Source organism: Centruroides vittatus, unplaced genomic scaffold (genome assembly GCF_030686945.1).
Source record: "Centruroides vittatus isolate TY-2023 unplaced genomic scaffold, ASM3068694v2 contig_1427, whole genome shotgun sequence".
In the NCBI taxonomy this organism is placed as follows: Eukaryota; Metazoa; Arthropoda; class Arachnida; order Scorpiones; family Buthidae; genus Centruroides; species Centruroides vittatus.
The window spans coordinates 937,109-956,900 of record NW_027120893.1 but is presented as its reverse complement, the minus strand read 5'-3'; the positions used below and the strand labels follow the sequence as shown (position 1 = coordinate 956,900).

The following is a 19,792-nucleotide window of genomic DNA, read 5'->3' as shown; positions in this document are numbered from 1 at the left end:
GTAAAGATATTCATTTATTGCATTTTATTTGTTTTCCAACTTTATTCAACAGTTAAGCAAAAATCTGTAATTTACAACAATCTTATAATCTAATCAATTATTATATATTTAATTACAGTCTGTTAAATATAAAACATCTATATTAAATACCATTTAGCAGTCTTAATCCTTAGAAAGGGAACTTTTTCTGTGTCGAGACAATACAAATTTCAATATACGCTTTTATCTTTCACAAAAATAAGAAATATTTTCGAAACGATAAACTTTCTTTATCAATTATGCATATATATTTAAAGTAACAACAGTACTTGCAAAAATAGAAATAGGGAGGTTCGGATCCATTGTAATTTAGCCACTGTCCTACTAAATAAATCTTTCAAGTATAGTTGTAATGTTTATTTGCATAATGTTGCCATTTAAAAAAACACACACAGAGAGAGACAATAGACTTCTTCTAAATTGTAAGAACAAATCTTTCAAATAACACTTTTATATAAAGATTGTCCTTATTTAATCAAGGCAACCGAATCGTAAACTTCTAAAAGTAAACCACGAAACCATTTAAATAATACAAAAGTGGATATTCTTGGAAACTTTTCTTTAAATAATATATATATATATATATATATAGAATTTAATTTCTACTTTTCTTAAACAATTTATTCAAATAACTATAACTTGTGCGAGTAAAATAAATTTTCGGTGTGATTATGTTAAAAATTCAATGCGTAATATTTTATAACGCTACTACCTTTTTATACCGCAAAAAACATTGAAATTTATATATAAATTTCATTCAAGAGCTTAATTAAATGCGTTCGAGCGTATTTTAAACATAAATTTTGAAAGAGTTTTCTCAAGATGATCGATAGAAGGTAAAATAATAATAATAATAAAATAAATTTCAAATACATAAAGTTATATTTGCTCTACGTTAACATTACAAAAAACTGAAAATCTAGCTTCTTTCCTATGTTTAATAACCGATAAAGTAATTCAAATATAATAAGAAATATCAATACACAAGTGTTTCCTCTTTCTTTTTTTTCCCCCTTTCATTTAACCGTAACCTATGAAAAAAGATTGACTGGAAAACTCGTCTAAGGTGAAACTTTCTTATTATAATTTAAACAAAATCATTTCTCGTTAAAGTTAAAAGAGAGACAGCATAAGAGTCAATTAACGTCGCGCACAATCAATGGTAGAATGAACACGCAAAGCTATTACAAACCATTGGCTTCACTAACTGGTCGAAAGTTATTATGGAATCAGAAACGAAATTAACAAACAGTCAGAATAATCCTCTTCTCCTGTAAATGGATTAAGACAAGTTTAAACAGACTGCGAATGTTAAACTAGAATTGTCTTTGTACGGTAGACTTTGGAAATGCTTTTACAAAATTAATTTTGCCATCCTCGTGCCGATTGGGAAAATTTCACTTTGTTTAAGCAACATCACCTAAGATTTTTCTTCTTTTTTTCCCTTATTCCATCGAACAAAAGAACAACAGAGAATTAACTTATAAAAATTTATCTATTTTCTACTTTTCTTTTATAAGGAAAACTGATTTCCTCCCCGCCCCAAATTTAAATAAATATTTTAGGAAAAAGAATAAAAAATCCTTTATATAGGCTTTTATTTTATTTAATAAAGTGCACGTTTCTTTATTTAATTTTACGTATAGAAAATGAAAGAGAATTAATTCTTAAAATTTGCTCCTTTTTCTTTCTAATTTTTAAACGGTTTAGATTTTTGTTTACATTTACTCGAATTACAATAAACATTTATGTTTTTATTATATATATATATATATATATATATCTTTAATAATAAACGTTTGAAAAGAATTTTATATGTAAATATTTTTACTCTTATTTCAGCATAGATTAAAATATATTTTATTTTATTTTATTTTAACGAAGGGAAAAATTCTATTATTTTTCGAAATTATCCAAGGAATAAGAGGCGATTATTCTTGCTTAAAATATTCGAACAAAAGTAAAATTTTCGGCAATATTTCTACGAGAAAAATGTATCTTATGTAAGGAGCTTTAACTCCAAACAACAAAGAAATAATTTGTAGAATTTAACCATTTTTCTAACACAGAAAAATAAAATAAAATAAATTCATTCAAAACATGCATTTTAGAAGAATTTTTACTTATTTACGTGAACATTTTGTCTTATTTAAGTAACTTCATAAGCGGTTGTATAACATAAACACAGGGAAGAATAAAAAAAAAAAAAAAACAAGGAAATGTCGAGTAATTTGTAAAATTTTCTGATATTTATAGTTTTATTGAATTAAAAAATATATGTATATTATTTTCTAAATTTAAATAAACTTAAATGCAAAATTTACTTTACATTCTACGTATAATTTCAAAGTACTTTATTTAATCAAAGAAACGAGATAATAAATTTATTTTATGCGATTTTAATTCGGTTATCTCTCTTCGAAATTTCCGATTAAAAAATAAAATAAAATAAAATCGACCGGTGTATAAATGATCGTTTTTATCCCTACATTAATAATTAATAATCTTAAATAATTAAAAAAAACTAATATTAATTTAATTCGAAGTTATGGTGATGTGTACTGTACATTTATGTGTACAGTACCGTACGTGCCGTGGAGAAATGTCTAAAAAAAAAAAAAATAAGAAATGCAATAAATAAAAATGTTCTTTTCGTGTTTATGGATTTAGTTAAAATTTTAAAAAAGTAAGAAGAGTGGGGAGGAGGGAAGGAAAAAAAAAACAATGGCCATACTAAAATTTCATAAAACTCGAAATGGAATACTAAAAATGGAATACTTGACTCGTTAAACGGAAGAGAAAAGGAGAGAAAGTGTTTCCTGTTAAATAGGATGTACACCCATTAAATAGTCGATTAAGATTGCTTCAACCAAAGAATTTATCGATTTATCAATTGAAAATTGTTAATAAAAGTAAGCAATAAAACAAAAAAGAGAGGAAAAATTGAACGAAAACTATAACCAGTTTCATTCCCTAATCGTATCTAAAACTCAAAATTGCGGATTATATCGACATAATTATAGTTTCGACATTTTCGTTCCTCTTTTAAGAAAAATTATCTATCATAAAATGCCCGTTTACAGTGAAAATATGGCAGCATTCTTGGTCTTTTCCTACGTGACATTAGTTGGACCTTTCAACGTGGTACTTACAATGATGTAATTAGTCATGCTTTATATAAAAATGAAGCATTATCACATGCTATTATGACGTTTTCGGCTATCATCTATCAAAATCTGATCCCAAAGCCGTGTTATACTTATAAAAAAAACAGCACGACATACTTGAAAATATAGATCACGTCGACTTCTATTCATCGAAAGTTAAGTAAAATAGAAAGAGAATTTTAATCGTTCATATGCCATTCATTTATACAGTTAACAATTTAATTATCTCTTTACTCGAAAACTTCACGTCTTGGATATCTTATTGTTAGAATTATTAAGCAGATATTCGATCATAAAATCATTTAATTTAATGAAATTTTGTAAGAAAGACATTTAATAGATAGCATTAACGATCGGTTTGGTAGGCAGACGTTGGATAGCATTATAACTTACCTAACAAGGTCTATGATGTGGGAAATGACCCTCCAGACACTTTATGATCGCTGAATCGTTCCATTGTCTACACCATCGGGTACTGTTATCGGGTCTTTCCTTTGACCCCTTGTGGCATCAATTAGCATACCAGCAGCGTAATCAAACATAAAAGTTGTAGTATAATACAATTATTCAAGCGAAATATATCAATCAAAATCGCGCTGTTCTACCACAAGGAAGTATCAATTCGGCATAGATTATTTGACAGTCCACGCGTGATTTTTACACGAAAATTGCTCCTCTCTTACCAACTTAGCTACTACATTTAATATCGGACAAGATTTCTTTTTTTGTAAAAGAAAATTAAACAATATTTTCCAAGAAATTTCGATATTGTTTAACCGTAGCTATGACAACCCATCGTTGACATAATTGAGTGAATTAAAGGTACGAATTTCTTTTAATAAACAAAATACCGACGTAGAATATTAAAATAAAAAAAAATATAGATATATATAATATAATTAAATCGCTTGCATTTCATTTAAATATAGATAATTACATTATGAATTGAAATTTATTGTATAATGCGTTGGTGTGTCGTCACTCACGTGTAAGTAACCGAAGCTATAATGGCGACTTTAACGCGAATTTATCCACGAAACAAATGATACAAAATGGAATTACGACAGGCAAATTAAATGGCAAAGAATATTTTCTAAGAATTACAAGCGTATAAAAAGAAATTAAGGTAGGCTAAAATAAAATTTCAGTCATAACAACTTGTAACCATAACAACTAGATACTCACGTGACGTTCGACACACACCACTTATATATGTGTGTGTGTGTGCGTACACTTATACACGTGTACGTATATAACATATAAAAATTAAATCGATTTATAAGTTATTCCTCGAATAATAAACACATTTTCATATAAGATAATTATTAAATTCGATAAATAAATTTAAAGGAGGTTTTAAAACGGGAAAGAAAATCCAATTCGTTGCCATGACGAAAACAATCTGATTTAGGTTGTCATGACTACGCGGTCATAGGTCCTGCCTACCACGTGATTTCTTCGCATATCACGTGACTGGCTGAGGATGGAAGATTTCTCTAGGGATGTCAATCTATTCTAATGACTATACGTGATATAAAAGAGCTAGGGATTTTCACTCCTCTTTTCCATTGAATAATTTATATTTTATCAGTTCAGAACAGGAAAAGTAGGTTTTCGTCGAAATACTAGCTATTTTATTTATTTTCATATTTATATTTTTAAAATTAAATTTAAAAAAAAAAAAAAAAAAGTTTTACTTAAATATTATATACTGTATTTATATGAAACTTAAAAAAATTTAAAGTTTAAGTCTACTTTTTATAATTAAATTTATTAGCTTTTTTTTTAAAAAAATAATAATAATTTTCCCTATTTTCTAGGTAAAATAATAATAATAAGGTTACAAATTAGCATTTACAGTATCAATGAACTGAATAGAAAACTCAAAGATTAATCCTTTCAAATTCTACTTTGATTAAATTATTTAAGTAATTAAAGCTATATTATGTTTAAATAATTACAAATATAAAAGATTAACGAAGATGAGATTTGTTTCCTTTTTTTTTTACATTAAAAAAGTCGTCTAGACTAAAGGTTTTTTTTATATTAAATTTAACTAAAAGGTACTTATTAATTTACCTATACAGTTATAATGGAAAAAACGGAAATCAATTAACTGTGTAGTAAATAATATAGATCCATTTTCAATATATAACGATGTTAAAAACAAAAAAATAGTTTCTTTGCACTGTGGTAGAATCAATACAGTTTAGTCTGAAGTATCAGAAAATGTAATAGGGCCATTTTCCTCTCTTCCATAACAAATATTAAGGAAGCGTGTACATAAATACTTGTTAGCGCGACACAATACTCTACAATACTGAAAGCTATGGAGTCACAGCAATCTGCAGTAAGAAAGTATTTCTAGTATAGAATTACAGTAGCCTGTTCCTTTTTTTTTATCGCTATTCTTTCCCTTTTTTTTATTGCATCAACGACATTTATACTATTTTCTACCGAAAAAGTTGTAACGGGAATTTGTGGACGAAGAGACAATTTGGAAAATTCATTTTTAATAAAATTTTTAAATGGATATAAAAAAAGAAAAAAAAAAAGTTTGAAATGTTTTTAAAATCTCTCCCAAGGCAATAAAAATTTCTAATTATTGGGAAGAGAATGGAAAGAGCCATTGTACAATACGTTGGAAAATGGCTGTCGATTTAGACACAGCAGGGTGCGTAACCACGAATAGCGATTTTTTGATATATACTGAAAGAATAACGTTTTAACTCAATTGAAGACTCCAGGAAAATGCGTTAATAAGTTCTGATTGTACAATCTTTCTTATAAAGAATGCAATTTGCTTCAGCTTTAATGAACTACGTCTCTGAAAACTTAGTGATCTGTGAGTTAACTGACTTGCATTATTGGCAAACAATCAATTCCAGGTGTTTGTTCTATTGTCTGATGGAGGAAAAATCGAGGATATTTTACTTCCCTCCTTTTTTTCGTGATTTTTTTTTTGTGTATTAAAGTAAGATCTTAAAAAAAAGAAGAAGAAGAAGAAGAAGAAAGAAGTTGTCGTTCGGCGGCAACTTTCTTAATTAATTTTATAATTAATCTTTTAATTTGCATTTGAAGATATCATAATAATCTGAATGATGATTAAAAACAAGGCCAAAAGAAGTATTGAGTTGGAAATTGGAAGGAATCGACTTATTTTCCATCTCATTATTGTGATGATCATTATTTAAAATTAAATACAATGCGGATGTTTTTATTAAAAAATATTAATAAGGACATCACAAAAACAAGTTAATATATTTCAGTCGTTTCAAAACATGTTTGTTAAGAACAATAACAAAAAAAAGAAGATAAAGTTCAACTGCTAATTAAGAGGGATGCTTCGAAATTTTATAAATGCAATCCACATCCATAAATAGTTATCTTCTGTATTTTTTCCGAAAAAAAATAACAAAATTTATTTTTAAAAAATTCATTTAATTTCCAGATCCTTATAAACTTAATATATTTATTATTAAAACTGTAACAGTAATATTATAAAAAACAGATAAAGTAATTACTTTAAAATAGTTTTTAATGAAAATTCCATATAAACAATACTATATTTAGCTAAATATCAACATGTAATAAATTATTTTAATAAACCAGCAATGAGTTGCTCAACTTTCCCGGCATCATTTCGGTGGCGCCATCTGTTATTATATTTTATTTAAAATTTATATATATATATATATATATATATATAGTATATAACTATTATAAAATGGCAAAAACCTTAATTTTGAGGGTAGGGATGACTCTACTGGAGATACACACGACCCCCATTATCTCCTCACCCCCTCGACCTTTATTTACCAAAATTTAACAGCATTAATCCCCCTAATAAACAAATCTCCCTGCAAAATTTCAGAAATATTCGACAAAAAGAACAGGAGTTATTAAACTTCAAAGAGGGTGAACGAAATCGTGCCCCCCCCACACATGCAGAAATTACCCCCGATTTTTTTTTTTTGCATTTCCCGACGTTTCACTAATATCTTACATTAATAACCGTCTTGATATTCACGCTATTATTTTATAAATTATATAATGACACACAAATATAGTCATTATTGTATTTATCAATGGAGATGTAAAATTATGTACTGTAATTGAATTTAAATTAAGATTTAAAGATATTTAAAATTTATGATGATAAATATTTATTACACGTTGGCTTTTACCGGTGAAAAGAATAAGAAGTAAACTAATTTAGGCTCAAAATGCAAAAATTAGAATTTTATAATTACATCAATTAATTGCTTTTAAACTCTGCTTCCACTTAAGTAAACGTTGAATAGTATATATTAAGTGGTTATATACTAATATACACGTTTCCATATACATTTTGTTCTTGTGTATTTACATTGTATACGTTGCATTATCCAAATTACAATATTTCTCCGACTAATAAAAATTGCAAGCATCACTTCTAAGATGGAGATCAATATCAAAATTTAGTTTGAAACACTTAAAAAAATTAAAAGATAATCTAATATATATTACTATGATTTTAATTAGAAAAACACGTAATTATCTTATCCGTTTCTGCCGAAAAACGAAGAAAGAAAAAAAAAACCGCTTCAGCCATTAATTCACGGTTGATGTATTAAATATTTAAATCCGGAGTTACCGTTTTTGAGGTGATCAATTTTTGCGAGAGCAGAAGGAAGATCGTCATCCGATCACGTGATGTCGTAGTAAAAGTATCTGGAAGGTTGCCAAAATCTTCTACACACTAGAGACTTATTTAAACGGATTTAAAAGCAGACATTTTAAAAGCAGAGATGTAGAGAGAACAATGATGGACATCAAAGAACATAGAGAGAAAAGGGTGCTATTTTGGTCCATATTTATGACCAATATCCTCCGGAGAAAGCGGGAGGACGAATCTTGCCGAAGTAATAAACGACAATGATCCTCTTCTGGTCTCACACACACACACACACACACACGACTATTTTGCAAATCTAGTTACTAACAGCCATTATGTGACAGAGATTTTTCGATTTTTCTCAACACATTAATTAATAAACTTAAAATTACTTTAAAAGTCTAGTAATTTTCCACAAAATTTTCGCTGTTATACAAACCAAATTTACACTTAGTTTTAAGTAAAGGCACGTTAGTTACCATGGGAAATATATCAATTCAATTTTAAGCAAATCCCATAATCCTGAAGGAGGTTATAAATTGCTAAAACCAATGAAAATGGGAACGATGCTTTTCTACGATTAAATTCCTCAGAGTCTGATATGTAAATCAGATAACAGACAGAACGTTCCTTAGTAAAAATGATTAAAAACAAAACCCGAAGTGTTTCAACAAACTTAGAAAAATCTCTTTATTCTTTTATATATATATATATATATATACAGTATATACTTATATGAAACGTGAATAAAAATCCTATATTGCTAAGTCATTTATTTTTTATGTCCTTTAATGCGGTCAACGTTTGATAGATACTAGAAAACAAGCGAAGCGAACTAAAAGAGATTTCTTTGCCATTCCAGTGATTCTTTTATAAAGTAATATCTTGTTTACAGAAAATGAAAGATTTTACACAGAATTTCTCTAAAACTGATGCAGTAAACTCGATAGACGAGTTTGGTTGATGATATAAAATATTAAATCACCGAATTACATCACTGACTTGTCTTCCGATGATTTAATTAAAGATGTTCGACTGAATGAAATCTGTGTACAGAATCAATTCTCGCATTGCAATATTCTATCCCACAATTAATTTTAATTGAAATTACTCGGTGTTTACTGTGTTAAGCGTGTTTACCATTGTACAATCTTATCGTTTATTTTATTTTGTATTAAAAAAAAAAAGTAAAGAAAATCGACGAAGTAAACTTCAGCTTCTAAGGGATTTTTAAAGATAAATAACATTTTCTTCCAAAATATATTAGCAGGAAAGCTTATAAAACTTTTATCAATTAGTTTAAACAAGTCTATTTTTAATCTTGAATTATCATGCAAATTCACTTTCAATTCTTTTTTTGCTTGATATCAACTTCTTACATAATTGAAGGACTGTCTAAAATCTGTTTCCTAAGAGATTATGTATATATATATATATATACATAATGGGACACTTGTTATTAGGGAAAGCATTATAACCGTATGTATTTATAAAGAATAAAGATATTCTATTCTTTAATAATAGGTAAATATACTACGGGAAAAATTGAATAAAAGAATTTTTATGTATTTTAAATATTAAGTAATATCTTTTTTTTTTTTTCTAGACAAACAAGATTTTGATGAGAATTCCTGGAAACAAACTAAGATATTCTAAAAAAGAATAAAAGCCGTAGTATATTTTTGATTTAAATAAACAATATACTTTTAAATTTTTCCATATTTATGCATATGACCTCGATTTTACAGTCATTACTTTTCTTATCACAATTTTTCTTTCGATACGAATGTAGTAAAGTATGAAATAATATTACATCTATATGCATACGACGAGAATATTAAAATATAACTCGTAAACACAGTACATTCTTTTGCAAGTAAATAAGAAAAGAAAAAAAAAATCCCATAAACTGTTTAACTAACCGATAACTCTATATTATTAGTGAATATACAAAGGGATATTTCATTGAATTTTATGAAAAAAAAAGCATTAGTATTGATTAATTCATATTATATAATATCCCGAGAGCCAAGAATATCCCTGAAAGGGGGAAGAGTATAGAGAAGAGTGTCATATCTATATTACTTTGTGTCATCCGTTACCGTGGTTACCGGGGCATTATGTTGACAGTTTTTGATGAAAGAGACAGGGGCTGAACTTATTAAAATAGATTGTCGCCTTCCCTATTTTACCATATTTTTGATCTTAATGCAAATATGATATTTCAACCTTATTCCAAAGGCTTTTTCTAGATACGAAAGTAGGGCAGGCATAAATTTGTATCGATAGTGTATCAGCAGTTGAGTTACTGTATGCCACAGGGGTGATATGAAATTACTATTTTAGTAAGAAAATTGCTCTAAAACGATTCGAAGTAAAAGAGTACTGCGATCTTATTTATTAATGATAAGAACTTAACTGAAGTAGTCAACTATTTGAGAATTAAGATTATGTAATATAGTTAAAACATTGTTCAATATTTTAGTAGGAAAGGAAGTGGATGGAAGAGAGGAAAAAAACCAGTTTGATATTCTCCTTAGCTCATCAGAAAACGTAGCTGAAGTACTTAAGCAGTCGACAAGTAATTTAATTAGTGTGTGTGCGACGAGTGGGAGATGTGTAATCCGCAAGAGGACACTCGAACCGTTGGACCGGAATGAAGATCACTGGGATTACAGTTAGACTGCCAAGCTTTCCATTAAGTTTCGGTTACGGTTTATGAGAAATAATACAAGAAACAACCGGCTATATGCATTATTGCATGCTCCACGGCACATAATTCAATTGAGCAGAATCGCCTTTCCATGCGAGCAAAACTCGATTTTTCTGTTCGCAGATTAATAACATTGTTTATAGTTACAAAATTAAATACTAGAATTTAAAAATTTATAAGTTTTTATCGCTGGTTTTTGTCTCTATTCAGTCGCAAAAAATTGGAGACGTACTTCGCGTACTTCAATGGCCTTCTTTACATTACCTGTTGAATAGTTTTAGCTAAGCAATTAAAAAATGATTTAGAAGTTTAATCTTTTTTAACGTCGCATTCTACCTAAATAAGTATTTCGTCACGAGAATAATTGCCATTAGCTAAATAAATGTCGGCCATTTCGGTGTCGTTACACACACGATGATTATAATATATAGGCTAGATCACAATAGTTATTCGGCAGTCCATCAAAAAATAATCATTAAGTATAAATCACCTTATGATAGTCGATTTAGGAAGCAAAAGAAACTAACCTTGTAGCACTTTAAGCGTTGCCATGGCTCTTACGGGTTCTCCGACGCCATTTTCTGCCACGCATTCGTAATTCGCTTCGTCCCTGTTGTAGCGAACGGGTTCTATGCGAAGTACAGAACCATTTGGCATCTCTTGAACGGTGTATCTTTGAGTTGTTACCCTTTTCCCGTTCTTCCTCCATTCGATCTGCGGTTTGGGATTTCCTTCAGCGATACAAACGAAGCTTGCAATTCCACCTGTTGCCACCGTCTGGTCGTGAGGGGCCGTTTCAATCCTTGGTGGATCTAAAATTGGTGGAAGGAGAAAAAAAGACCAGTGTCAATCAATGTAAATCTTTCCAGGAAAATCTTTTAAACACCACACAACAATTGTAAATCCCTTCGAAAACCGTCCGTTAGACCAAAACTGTTTTGCTCTTCCTATTTATAATTAATTCTATATAAAACTTATGTACTAAATTACCAATTCGACATGTTTTTTCAATCTTTAAACTTAGTCGTTAACATTTATCTCAGATTTAATAAAAAATACATTCATTTTACATAGATTTTTTTCTATTTTAGTGAATAATTTTTTACTCGAAAGAAACGAGGAGAAAAATTTTAATTGGATATTAAAAAAAAAAAAAAATTCGAAATATAAAAATTAAAAATTTTAATTACTTTATTTATTTATTTTCTTAGAAAAATCTAAATGTAATTTTTATTTTTATAAATTTTATTTGTGTAGAAAACGTAGATTTATTTTAATAGAAAATAAATGATTTAGTAGTTAATTAATTTGATTACTCTTAATCTTTATCGTTAATATTATGGTGAAATAATTAAAAATTTGATCTCTTCTAAATGTAAATTTTCAATTATATCCACCATTTTGATTTTTGCAGGCGGTAAATTGAATAAATTATTAATTTATCGCAAATATATTAGAGTTAAATTGAGTAAATTTGAATTAGGGAAGGAGGAAATAAATTTGAAGAAGCTAAATTAGGTAAAATAAGATCGTGACAATATTTAATAGCTGTTTTGCATAGTGGAATTAAATTTATCTAGCTTCTATGGAGAATTTAAAACTCATATTTTATTTATTTATTTATTTTATTTTTTTTTTTCCTGCAACGGTATCGATGGTTCAGCGAAGTGACAACCAGAATCCAACTTTGTACCAAAATACTAAAAATATTTTTCTCGTTTCTCTAGAGAATTGAATTATTCAACAAAATAAAAGAAAGACGGCCAGCTCTTTTGCTTCTGTCCTTTCTTTCAATTATGCTAATCGTACAAAAAATAAATAAATAATAAATAAAATATTTTCGACGTGTATTTTGTATTATGCTCGTTTAACAAAGCACTTTTTATAGAATTTTCAATACAAATTTTTCCATTGAAACAACTCAAAGTTTCGATCATATTTTAAGATTTTTAATATTTAAATACGCATTACACAAATGTACAATTTTCAAATGAAAAACCTTATAAATATTTATATATATTATTACTTATTCAATTTTTTTTTAATGTTATAACTGAAGAAAGAAGGGGACTTGTATATGTCCTATAGTAAAAAATAGATTTGTGTCGACTTAACCGATCACGTGAGTTATGTACGGTTTATAAATTCGAACCATGATCTTCTCATAGGATAGATGATGCCGAATTCCTCGTAAATAACCATCAAAACGATATGACGTCACACAGGGACGATACCGAAAAGTTAATAAAGGCATCTTCTGTGATTTCCGGCAGTGCAAACGTGGAATAGCAAAAAGTTTTTTTCCTTTGGTAAGAAAAAAAAGAAGGCGAAAGAAAAGAGGCTTAGTTTATACCGACTTCTGCGTGATTTGACTGAAAGAGTGTGCTCCTTCTGACAAATTTCTCTACCTTTTTTCCTAAAGTTTTCGGGAGATTTCTTTTACACACGTTCTTTCCGTAATGAATTATTAATTTATGATAGATAGAATTTTAAATATAGAAAGTATATAATGCTATTTGAGCGATAGAGGACGAGTAATGACGAATAGACTGTTCATCATTGAGGTAATTGACGTTGAACTGGACGTATATGACGATACGAGACATACGACGAACTTATCTTTCTGTATTTTGTGGAAGATTAGCGCACCTCACCAATCAAATCTTGACAATGACCAAAATGGTCTCGTTAATAGATAAGACTTTCCGCTTTCTGCACAAACTACACGCAGTGACATCAATAAGAACAACACATCGTCACTCCTACCTACTGCTAAGGCTAAAAAATTCATAGACATAGGTTAGATAGCGTTAAACACAGTTTATTTTAGTAGCCGAATCAATTACATGGTTATATACTTATTAGTTAGATCATAGGCTAGATTAGAAACAACGTTTAGATTTAACGTGCTATAAATCTATAAATAGGTAGAGCAAAACGTATTCTCGTCGCGAACAAGAACGACAATTATCTTAAAAGCACAAATTCTGCCATCGAAAACCACAACCGGTGCCGATTTATCTTAACGTATTATACAAATTTTACAATATAATTCGTTATCGGAGGAACGTACAGTATTGTATCAATACAAACGAATAAACCGCTGTAGTATAAAATTCTTAGGTGGAAAAACACAACGTAGAGAGTTGCAGGAGCAAAATATAGAAGTAAAACTTGCAATTTATACGGCAAATAATACAAAAAAATATGATTTAAAAAATAAGAAAAAGTGTTTATCATTCGACATCTGACTGTCATCATTTTGACTTCATTCGGTAAGGTTCGAGTTTGTGTCGCGCGATATTAAAACACGAAGGAAACTTTCCTTTCTTTCCCCCCCCAATCTTTTTTTTATCGTTTCTGTATTCTCGTAACTCTGCCTGAAAGCATCAAAAGTTTTGATAATGGAGAAAGAAATATTGAATAAAAGATTTTAAAATGTTTTATACATACAAACTGTTCGAGTGATTGAAACTAACAAAAACATCATGTTCTCTTTTCGATATTTGCATATCTTGGAATTTTGATATTTTCACGAAAAATAAGTACGAATTCGACGATATACGCAAACTTTATTCATTTCTTCCTCTAAAATTGTTTACTTTATGTAAACAATTTTAGACCTAGAAGAGCGAAAATTGAAAATGTTACTTCCTATGCTGCAATTCTCTACATGATTTATTCCGTGCCGTCTAACCTTCTCCGAAACAAAGAACTACGCTTAATATAATTCCGAGAATAATTTACAAATTGTTAAATGTTTATTTACGTAATGCACCATTCTATTATTTACAGGAAGAAATTTCGCCCTTAAATCATCGAACGTTAAGCAAAAATTTAGCCATTGTTTGAATGTATAAAGATGCGCTCCTTTGTAGGAATTTAGACGTCAATCTTCGTGTTTGGAATTATACAAGTATTATTAAAGTTCTTAAAATAACACGCGAAAATCTTACATGTTCCGTTTCTTTGTTAAGGATGCGAAAGTCAGAAGCACGAAATGCTGAATTTTCAGAAAAATACACGACGTAAGGAGTAAACGAGAGAGGATTTAAAGCTTTTCTTTTATTTCTAAATTGACCACGAATATGTATTTCTTTTTTTAACGTATCGTTCGACGTTTAAAAATATACCAAAGGTAATAAAGAGTCGGGTGATTTTTATCATAAAAATTTAAATATAGCCTGCACGTTTTACTGATCGAAACCTATCGATCAGACAAGTTGGTATTAACGGTGATTGGAAAAACAGATTCGGTTCTCCATCATCTTTGAAAGTAACAAAGATTGCATTTTACTTTATTAATGCATCAAAGGAAAAATTTTTGTTAAATATATTTTTTGGTATTAAGTTATGATGATATTAAAACATGCGAAAGAACTATACAGTAGATGATTTATCGATTCATTTTTAGAACAGAGTTATTATAATGGTAGTTTATGAGGTATAAAAATTTTATTCTTGCGGAATTGCTTAAAAAAAACACTCACTTAAGCGAGCGCAAGCAAACTTTTATAAGTTGTTTATGAACCAACCAATTTTCTTTATAGGATTAAGGAAAATATAAAAGATCAATAAAAATCTCAGCAAAATATAGATTTTTTTTTTTTTAAAGAAAATAATTGTTTTCCAATTTTTATTTTATAATTTATTTAATTTCGAGTTATTATTTAAGAAATATATATATATATATATTATTTCTCTGGTAGTAACTGCATAAGTTATTGGCTTCCATTCCATTTAATCTTGCGTCAAACAGTTTCGATCAGGACCGGTGATCACCATCTCTGCCGCCGTAACCCGGGTAAAAGAGTGATAAGGAGCACAATAGCTTTAGCGAATCAAAAATAAATGAACAAAAATCAACGGTTGGAGAATTGACAAATCTTTCTTTGTATCTCTTTCTTTTGGAATTAAGTCGACCGAGGCAAACAAATTTCTTGTTGACCGATCAAGAACTTTCAGTCGTTTCATCGATCGATTTATTATTATTATTATTTTGCATTTTAATTTTAAAAAATTACTTGCAAATTTTAAAATGATTACGTAATATAAGCGCATAAATTATTTATATATTTAAAATTTTACAGTCACATGATTAAAAGACGTTAGAGCCAGTGACTCCGAGCTATTAAGCTTTCCTTCAATCACACGACTTTGAAATTAAATGTATGGATTTCGTGGACCACGTGACTCGAACTTAAATAAGATTTCTGACACGTGTCTGGGATTTAAATATGTATTCTTTAGTAGAGTGTCTGGCCAGAATGAAAATGAATCTGCTTTTTTTTCTGCGCCAGACAATAACCCATGATTAAGACTTTTCCCAATAGAAAAAAAGTCTAGTCTTCGACTAAGTTTGAAGAATACCAATATCATTAAGGTATAAATGAAAATCCTTAATTAATTTACTTAATATTTTTTTTTTCGTTTAACAGTCGAAAAGTTTATTTAATAAAGTAAACAATAGTAGAAAGAGATCAAATGAAATATTTGTGTGATGTGCAGCAGCTGTTTTTTCATCCATTATTTTATGGCATTACCAACTCATTTACTGACCCAACGAACACACCATTCTCTATCTGGTGGGCGATAAGAGCGAATGTCACATTGTCGACTACGCCTGGCTGCTCAACTACACTGCCACTTCTGCTTCACAGATTTGTTGTACGCTACTTTGTCATTTACTAAACTTATCTTACTTCTGTACTGTAACCGAGAGGAAAAGAAAAATCAGACTAAAAATATAAACCAGAAAGAGTTAGTCAATTTAGTTTTTATGTGTGCGTGTGTTTAAAAATGAGTAATTAGTGAAAGTAAGTGTACTATTTATGGTCTTCAGTCCATTAGAGCGATACTTCTTTTAATCTTATTCAGATTTCCAAGCTTAAAAATCATTTACAGTGTTTCAATTTACGTATTTTTTTATTATTTTTTTTTTCTAATACACATCTCCATACATTTTATATTGTATTTTACGCTATAACTGATATTTTCTTATGATAAATTGTTAAATATGAGTTACAAGTCTATTGTTCTGTCAACTAATTTATTCAAATGGTCCATTAGAGGCCATATTTTCTTATTAATAATGATAATAACGCCAGATCTAGAAGGTTATAACGTATTGACTAAGGTCTTAGTATTTTCTAATTTATCATATTATTTCTTCGATTTGTTATAAATCTAAGAAGTAAATCTGAAGTTTATCCTTCGATTTAAATATTTCTTTTATTATTCATAAAATATATATATATATATAAGATTTATTCTCTCTTGTTTAGTTTCTTATGATAAATGGACGAATAATTGGCTCTTGTTCGTCATTCTTTGACAAAAATGAAGTTCGGTACGGATTTATTTTTGCAGATAAAAATTTTAAATGATCATTTACGCGGTTATTGGATTTGAATAAAGTGTTGTGCAGCATTCACGGAAAAATAAAAAATAAAAATAAAAAGAAGAAAGACCCTTCCTTCTTTAAACGATATCCTATTGAATGGAGATGGTTGCCTCAGGGGGAAAAAGTACTCTCTTTGATATAAATGACGTAATTTCCGGTCGTGAGTAACAAACTCCTGACCTCTATTGTCGCCTCACTTTAATAGACAGATGATAGTGATCTCAGAATTTGGCTTTCTCTTCAATTCAATAACTGACGAAACGGTAACTCAATAACGGAAGTGATTCGTTAATAAAATACAAAACTAACCGTTAAGACCGTTTTCACGGTTTGTGATAGCAAAGGGGGGGAGGAGGAGGAGGAGGAGAAAAAAAAGCATTAAATAAGAAATAAATTTTTTTTTTAGAAATTACGATAATTAAAAAGTAAAATTATAAATTAGTCTATTAAATTCGAATTTTTTACAATTTTTAAAGTCGAATAATTTAAAAGAAAAGTAGAAAGTGGAGGAGACGATCCGTAAAATTTTCGAACTTAAGGCGACAAAGAGAAAATTACTATCCGGGCAATGACGAAAGTCAGGAGGAAAATTATCCAACTGTTAAATTCTTCCGCCACATAGCACGAGGAAATAAGAGGACAAAGTCTCTCCTCTTTTAAAATGACTACCGAATAAACGGTTATCCACTTGTAAAAGAAAGAATTTCAATCACTCGTGTATCATTTCATAGCCAAACTCTAAACGAATAAATTAAAACCCTTCGGTGTACTTCATTGTGATAGGATTATAAACAGAAAATAGGTCGGTAGAAATACTTAATTATTCTCTACACTAATTATATTCTACCAGCGGAATAATATTTTAGGCAAAAAGATTTTGATTTAATACACGGAATAAATTTACGAAAAGAATATTAAGGCGTTAGAGAGTTTGAATATTTAATCGCCATTATGTATAAAATGGATAGCATTTTTTTCTTTTTTTATTTAAGTCGGTTTATCAAAGGAGAGTGAAAACCAGTTTTGTCGCCTATCTTCAGACTTATGGACCTATAAATTTTGGGTTAGGGTTATGAAAACGGTCTATGAAGAATGCAGTGTTGATCATGAATAATAGTCACACGCCATTTCTTGGCCATGTGAGGAAGTTCTGGATGAAGACAAAATGGTTATCTGTCAAACAGTCTTCGAACAATGATGCCAGGTGGAAAAACTCTTTTCCTAGTCAAATATGCTCGAAGGAAAGGAAACTCTAATTGGCTTATTCTTTGTTAAAGAAAAACAAAGTTTATAACTAAAATTGGGGGCTTAATACTATTTAATTATATATATATATCTATATAATATAAGCAAATTTTAATGCTCGATTAAATAAATATAGAATTAAAAATTAGAATTTTGTCTAGCATTTTTTTTTTTAAATTAATAATTATGTAAACGTATTTCGAATGTAAATGTAGAATTTTCATCAATTTTTCTCATTATTTCTTTTTAACTCCTCAAAGTTTAATATTCATAATTTCAGTTTTATATTCGAATTTCCTTTATCCTATAATTGATAGCCAGATCAAAAGAGGAATTTTAATTTTACAATTGTTTCTCCTCTTCCCCCAATTACTCGTTTTTGATGATAAATTTGAAGATTGTTTTACTTGAAACGTTCATTCAATTCTATTCTTAATTAATGTTGCTTTAGTTACATGCAGTTTTCAATTATTAATCTGAAGATATTCTAATTTGAAAAAAAAAAAAAATTTCTTTCGAAGATAAAATATCATCGTAAATCTTTCTGAAGAAGAATGAAAATAATCATACTTATAATTTTAAAAAGAAAAGAAAAAAAATTCTAATTTCATCTATCAAATATTTTCTAATGCTTAATTTGCATTTGATTCCGCAAAAATAAATCTTATTTTCGTTTTTTATCATTTCAAATCTCTAAAGAAAATACAGAAAAGTTCAGAATGAAACAACGTCAACTCCTATTTGCATCTTTCTTGCATAATCCTTTCCAATATTTCATTCGTTATATGAGTGATTCTGAACTGTACTTTCTTTTCTGTTATTTTCTCCATAAAATATACATAAAAAACATTATAAAAATTTCAAAATAATCTCTAAACTATCTAAAATTAAAGCTAAAGATTCTCGATTTTCTTTTTCTTTTTTTTTTTAACCTCTCTAATACCACACATTGCTCATTTGTTTACCTATTCTATTACAATAATAAATATCAATTCTCGATACTTTTTAAACAATAGTTAATTTCTATGCTTCTAAACCAAACATTTTCTAATCACGAATGAAAAAAATATCAATTTTCTACCGTTATTTAACTTTAAAAAAATCAATAGCATTTTTATTGATTTACGAAAAATGCAATGATTCCTATTACTTACATCTCTCTTAGTACAATACAATTATATAACTTTTCTATCAAGTAACACGACTAAGCCTTATAATCATTAACCTTATTACCACTCGTAACAAGGTGAATAGCAGGAAAGTGACATTTTCCTGCATCTTATCATTTTCCTAATGTTAATTCCATTAATATATTTATAAATAAAACACCATTTTCTAAGCAGTAACGTATCTACGAGAGAAATAACACTTTGCCTTATTTTTAGGTAAGAGCAATAAACACGTATACATTTAATAACTTGTTACGTTCACGTGACGGAGCAGATTGATTAAGTGATTATACAGGCCGACAATTTCCAATCATATATCGAATTTATACTAGAAAGCTATCGACACAAATCCTCTCTCGTAGACTGTACAATGGGGTCAATATAAACGTTACCGGAAGA

General features: G+C 28.7%; 1 protein-coding gene across 11 annotated transcripts in view; it reads right to left on the bottom strand.

Moving 5' to 3' along the window:
• Positions 1 to 19,792, bottom strand: part of LOC136968281 (tyrosine-protein phosphatase Lar-like) — a 161,579-nt gene that overhangs the window by 78,767 nt on the left and 63,020 nt on the right. For all 11 annotated transcript variants that reach the window (XM_067262270.1, XM_067262273.1, XM_067262279.1 and 8 more), the window contains one exon: positions 11,104 to 11,388. In XM_067262270.1, coding sequence (XP_067118371.1) covers positions 11,104 to 11,388 — 285 coding nt within the window. The remainder of the gene's footprint in view (positions 1 to 11,103; positions 11,389 to 19,792) is intronic.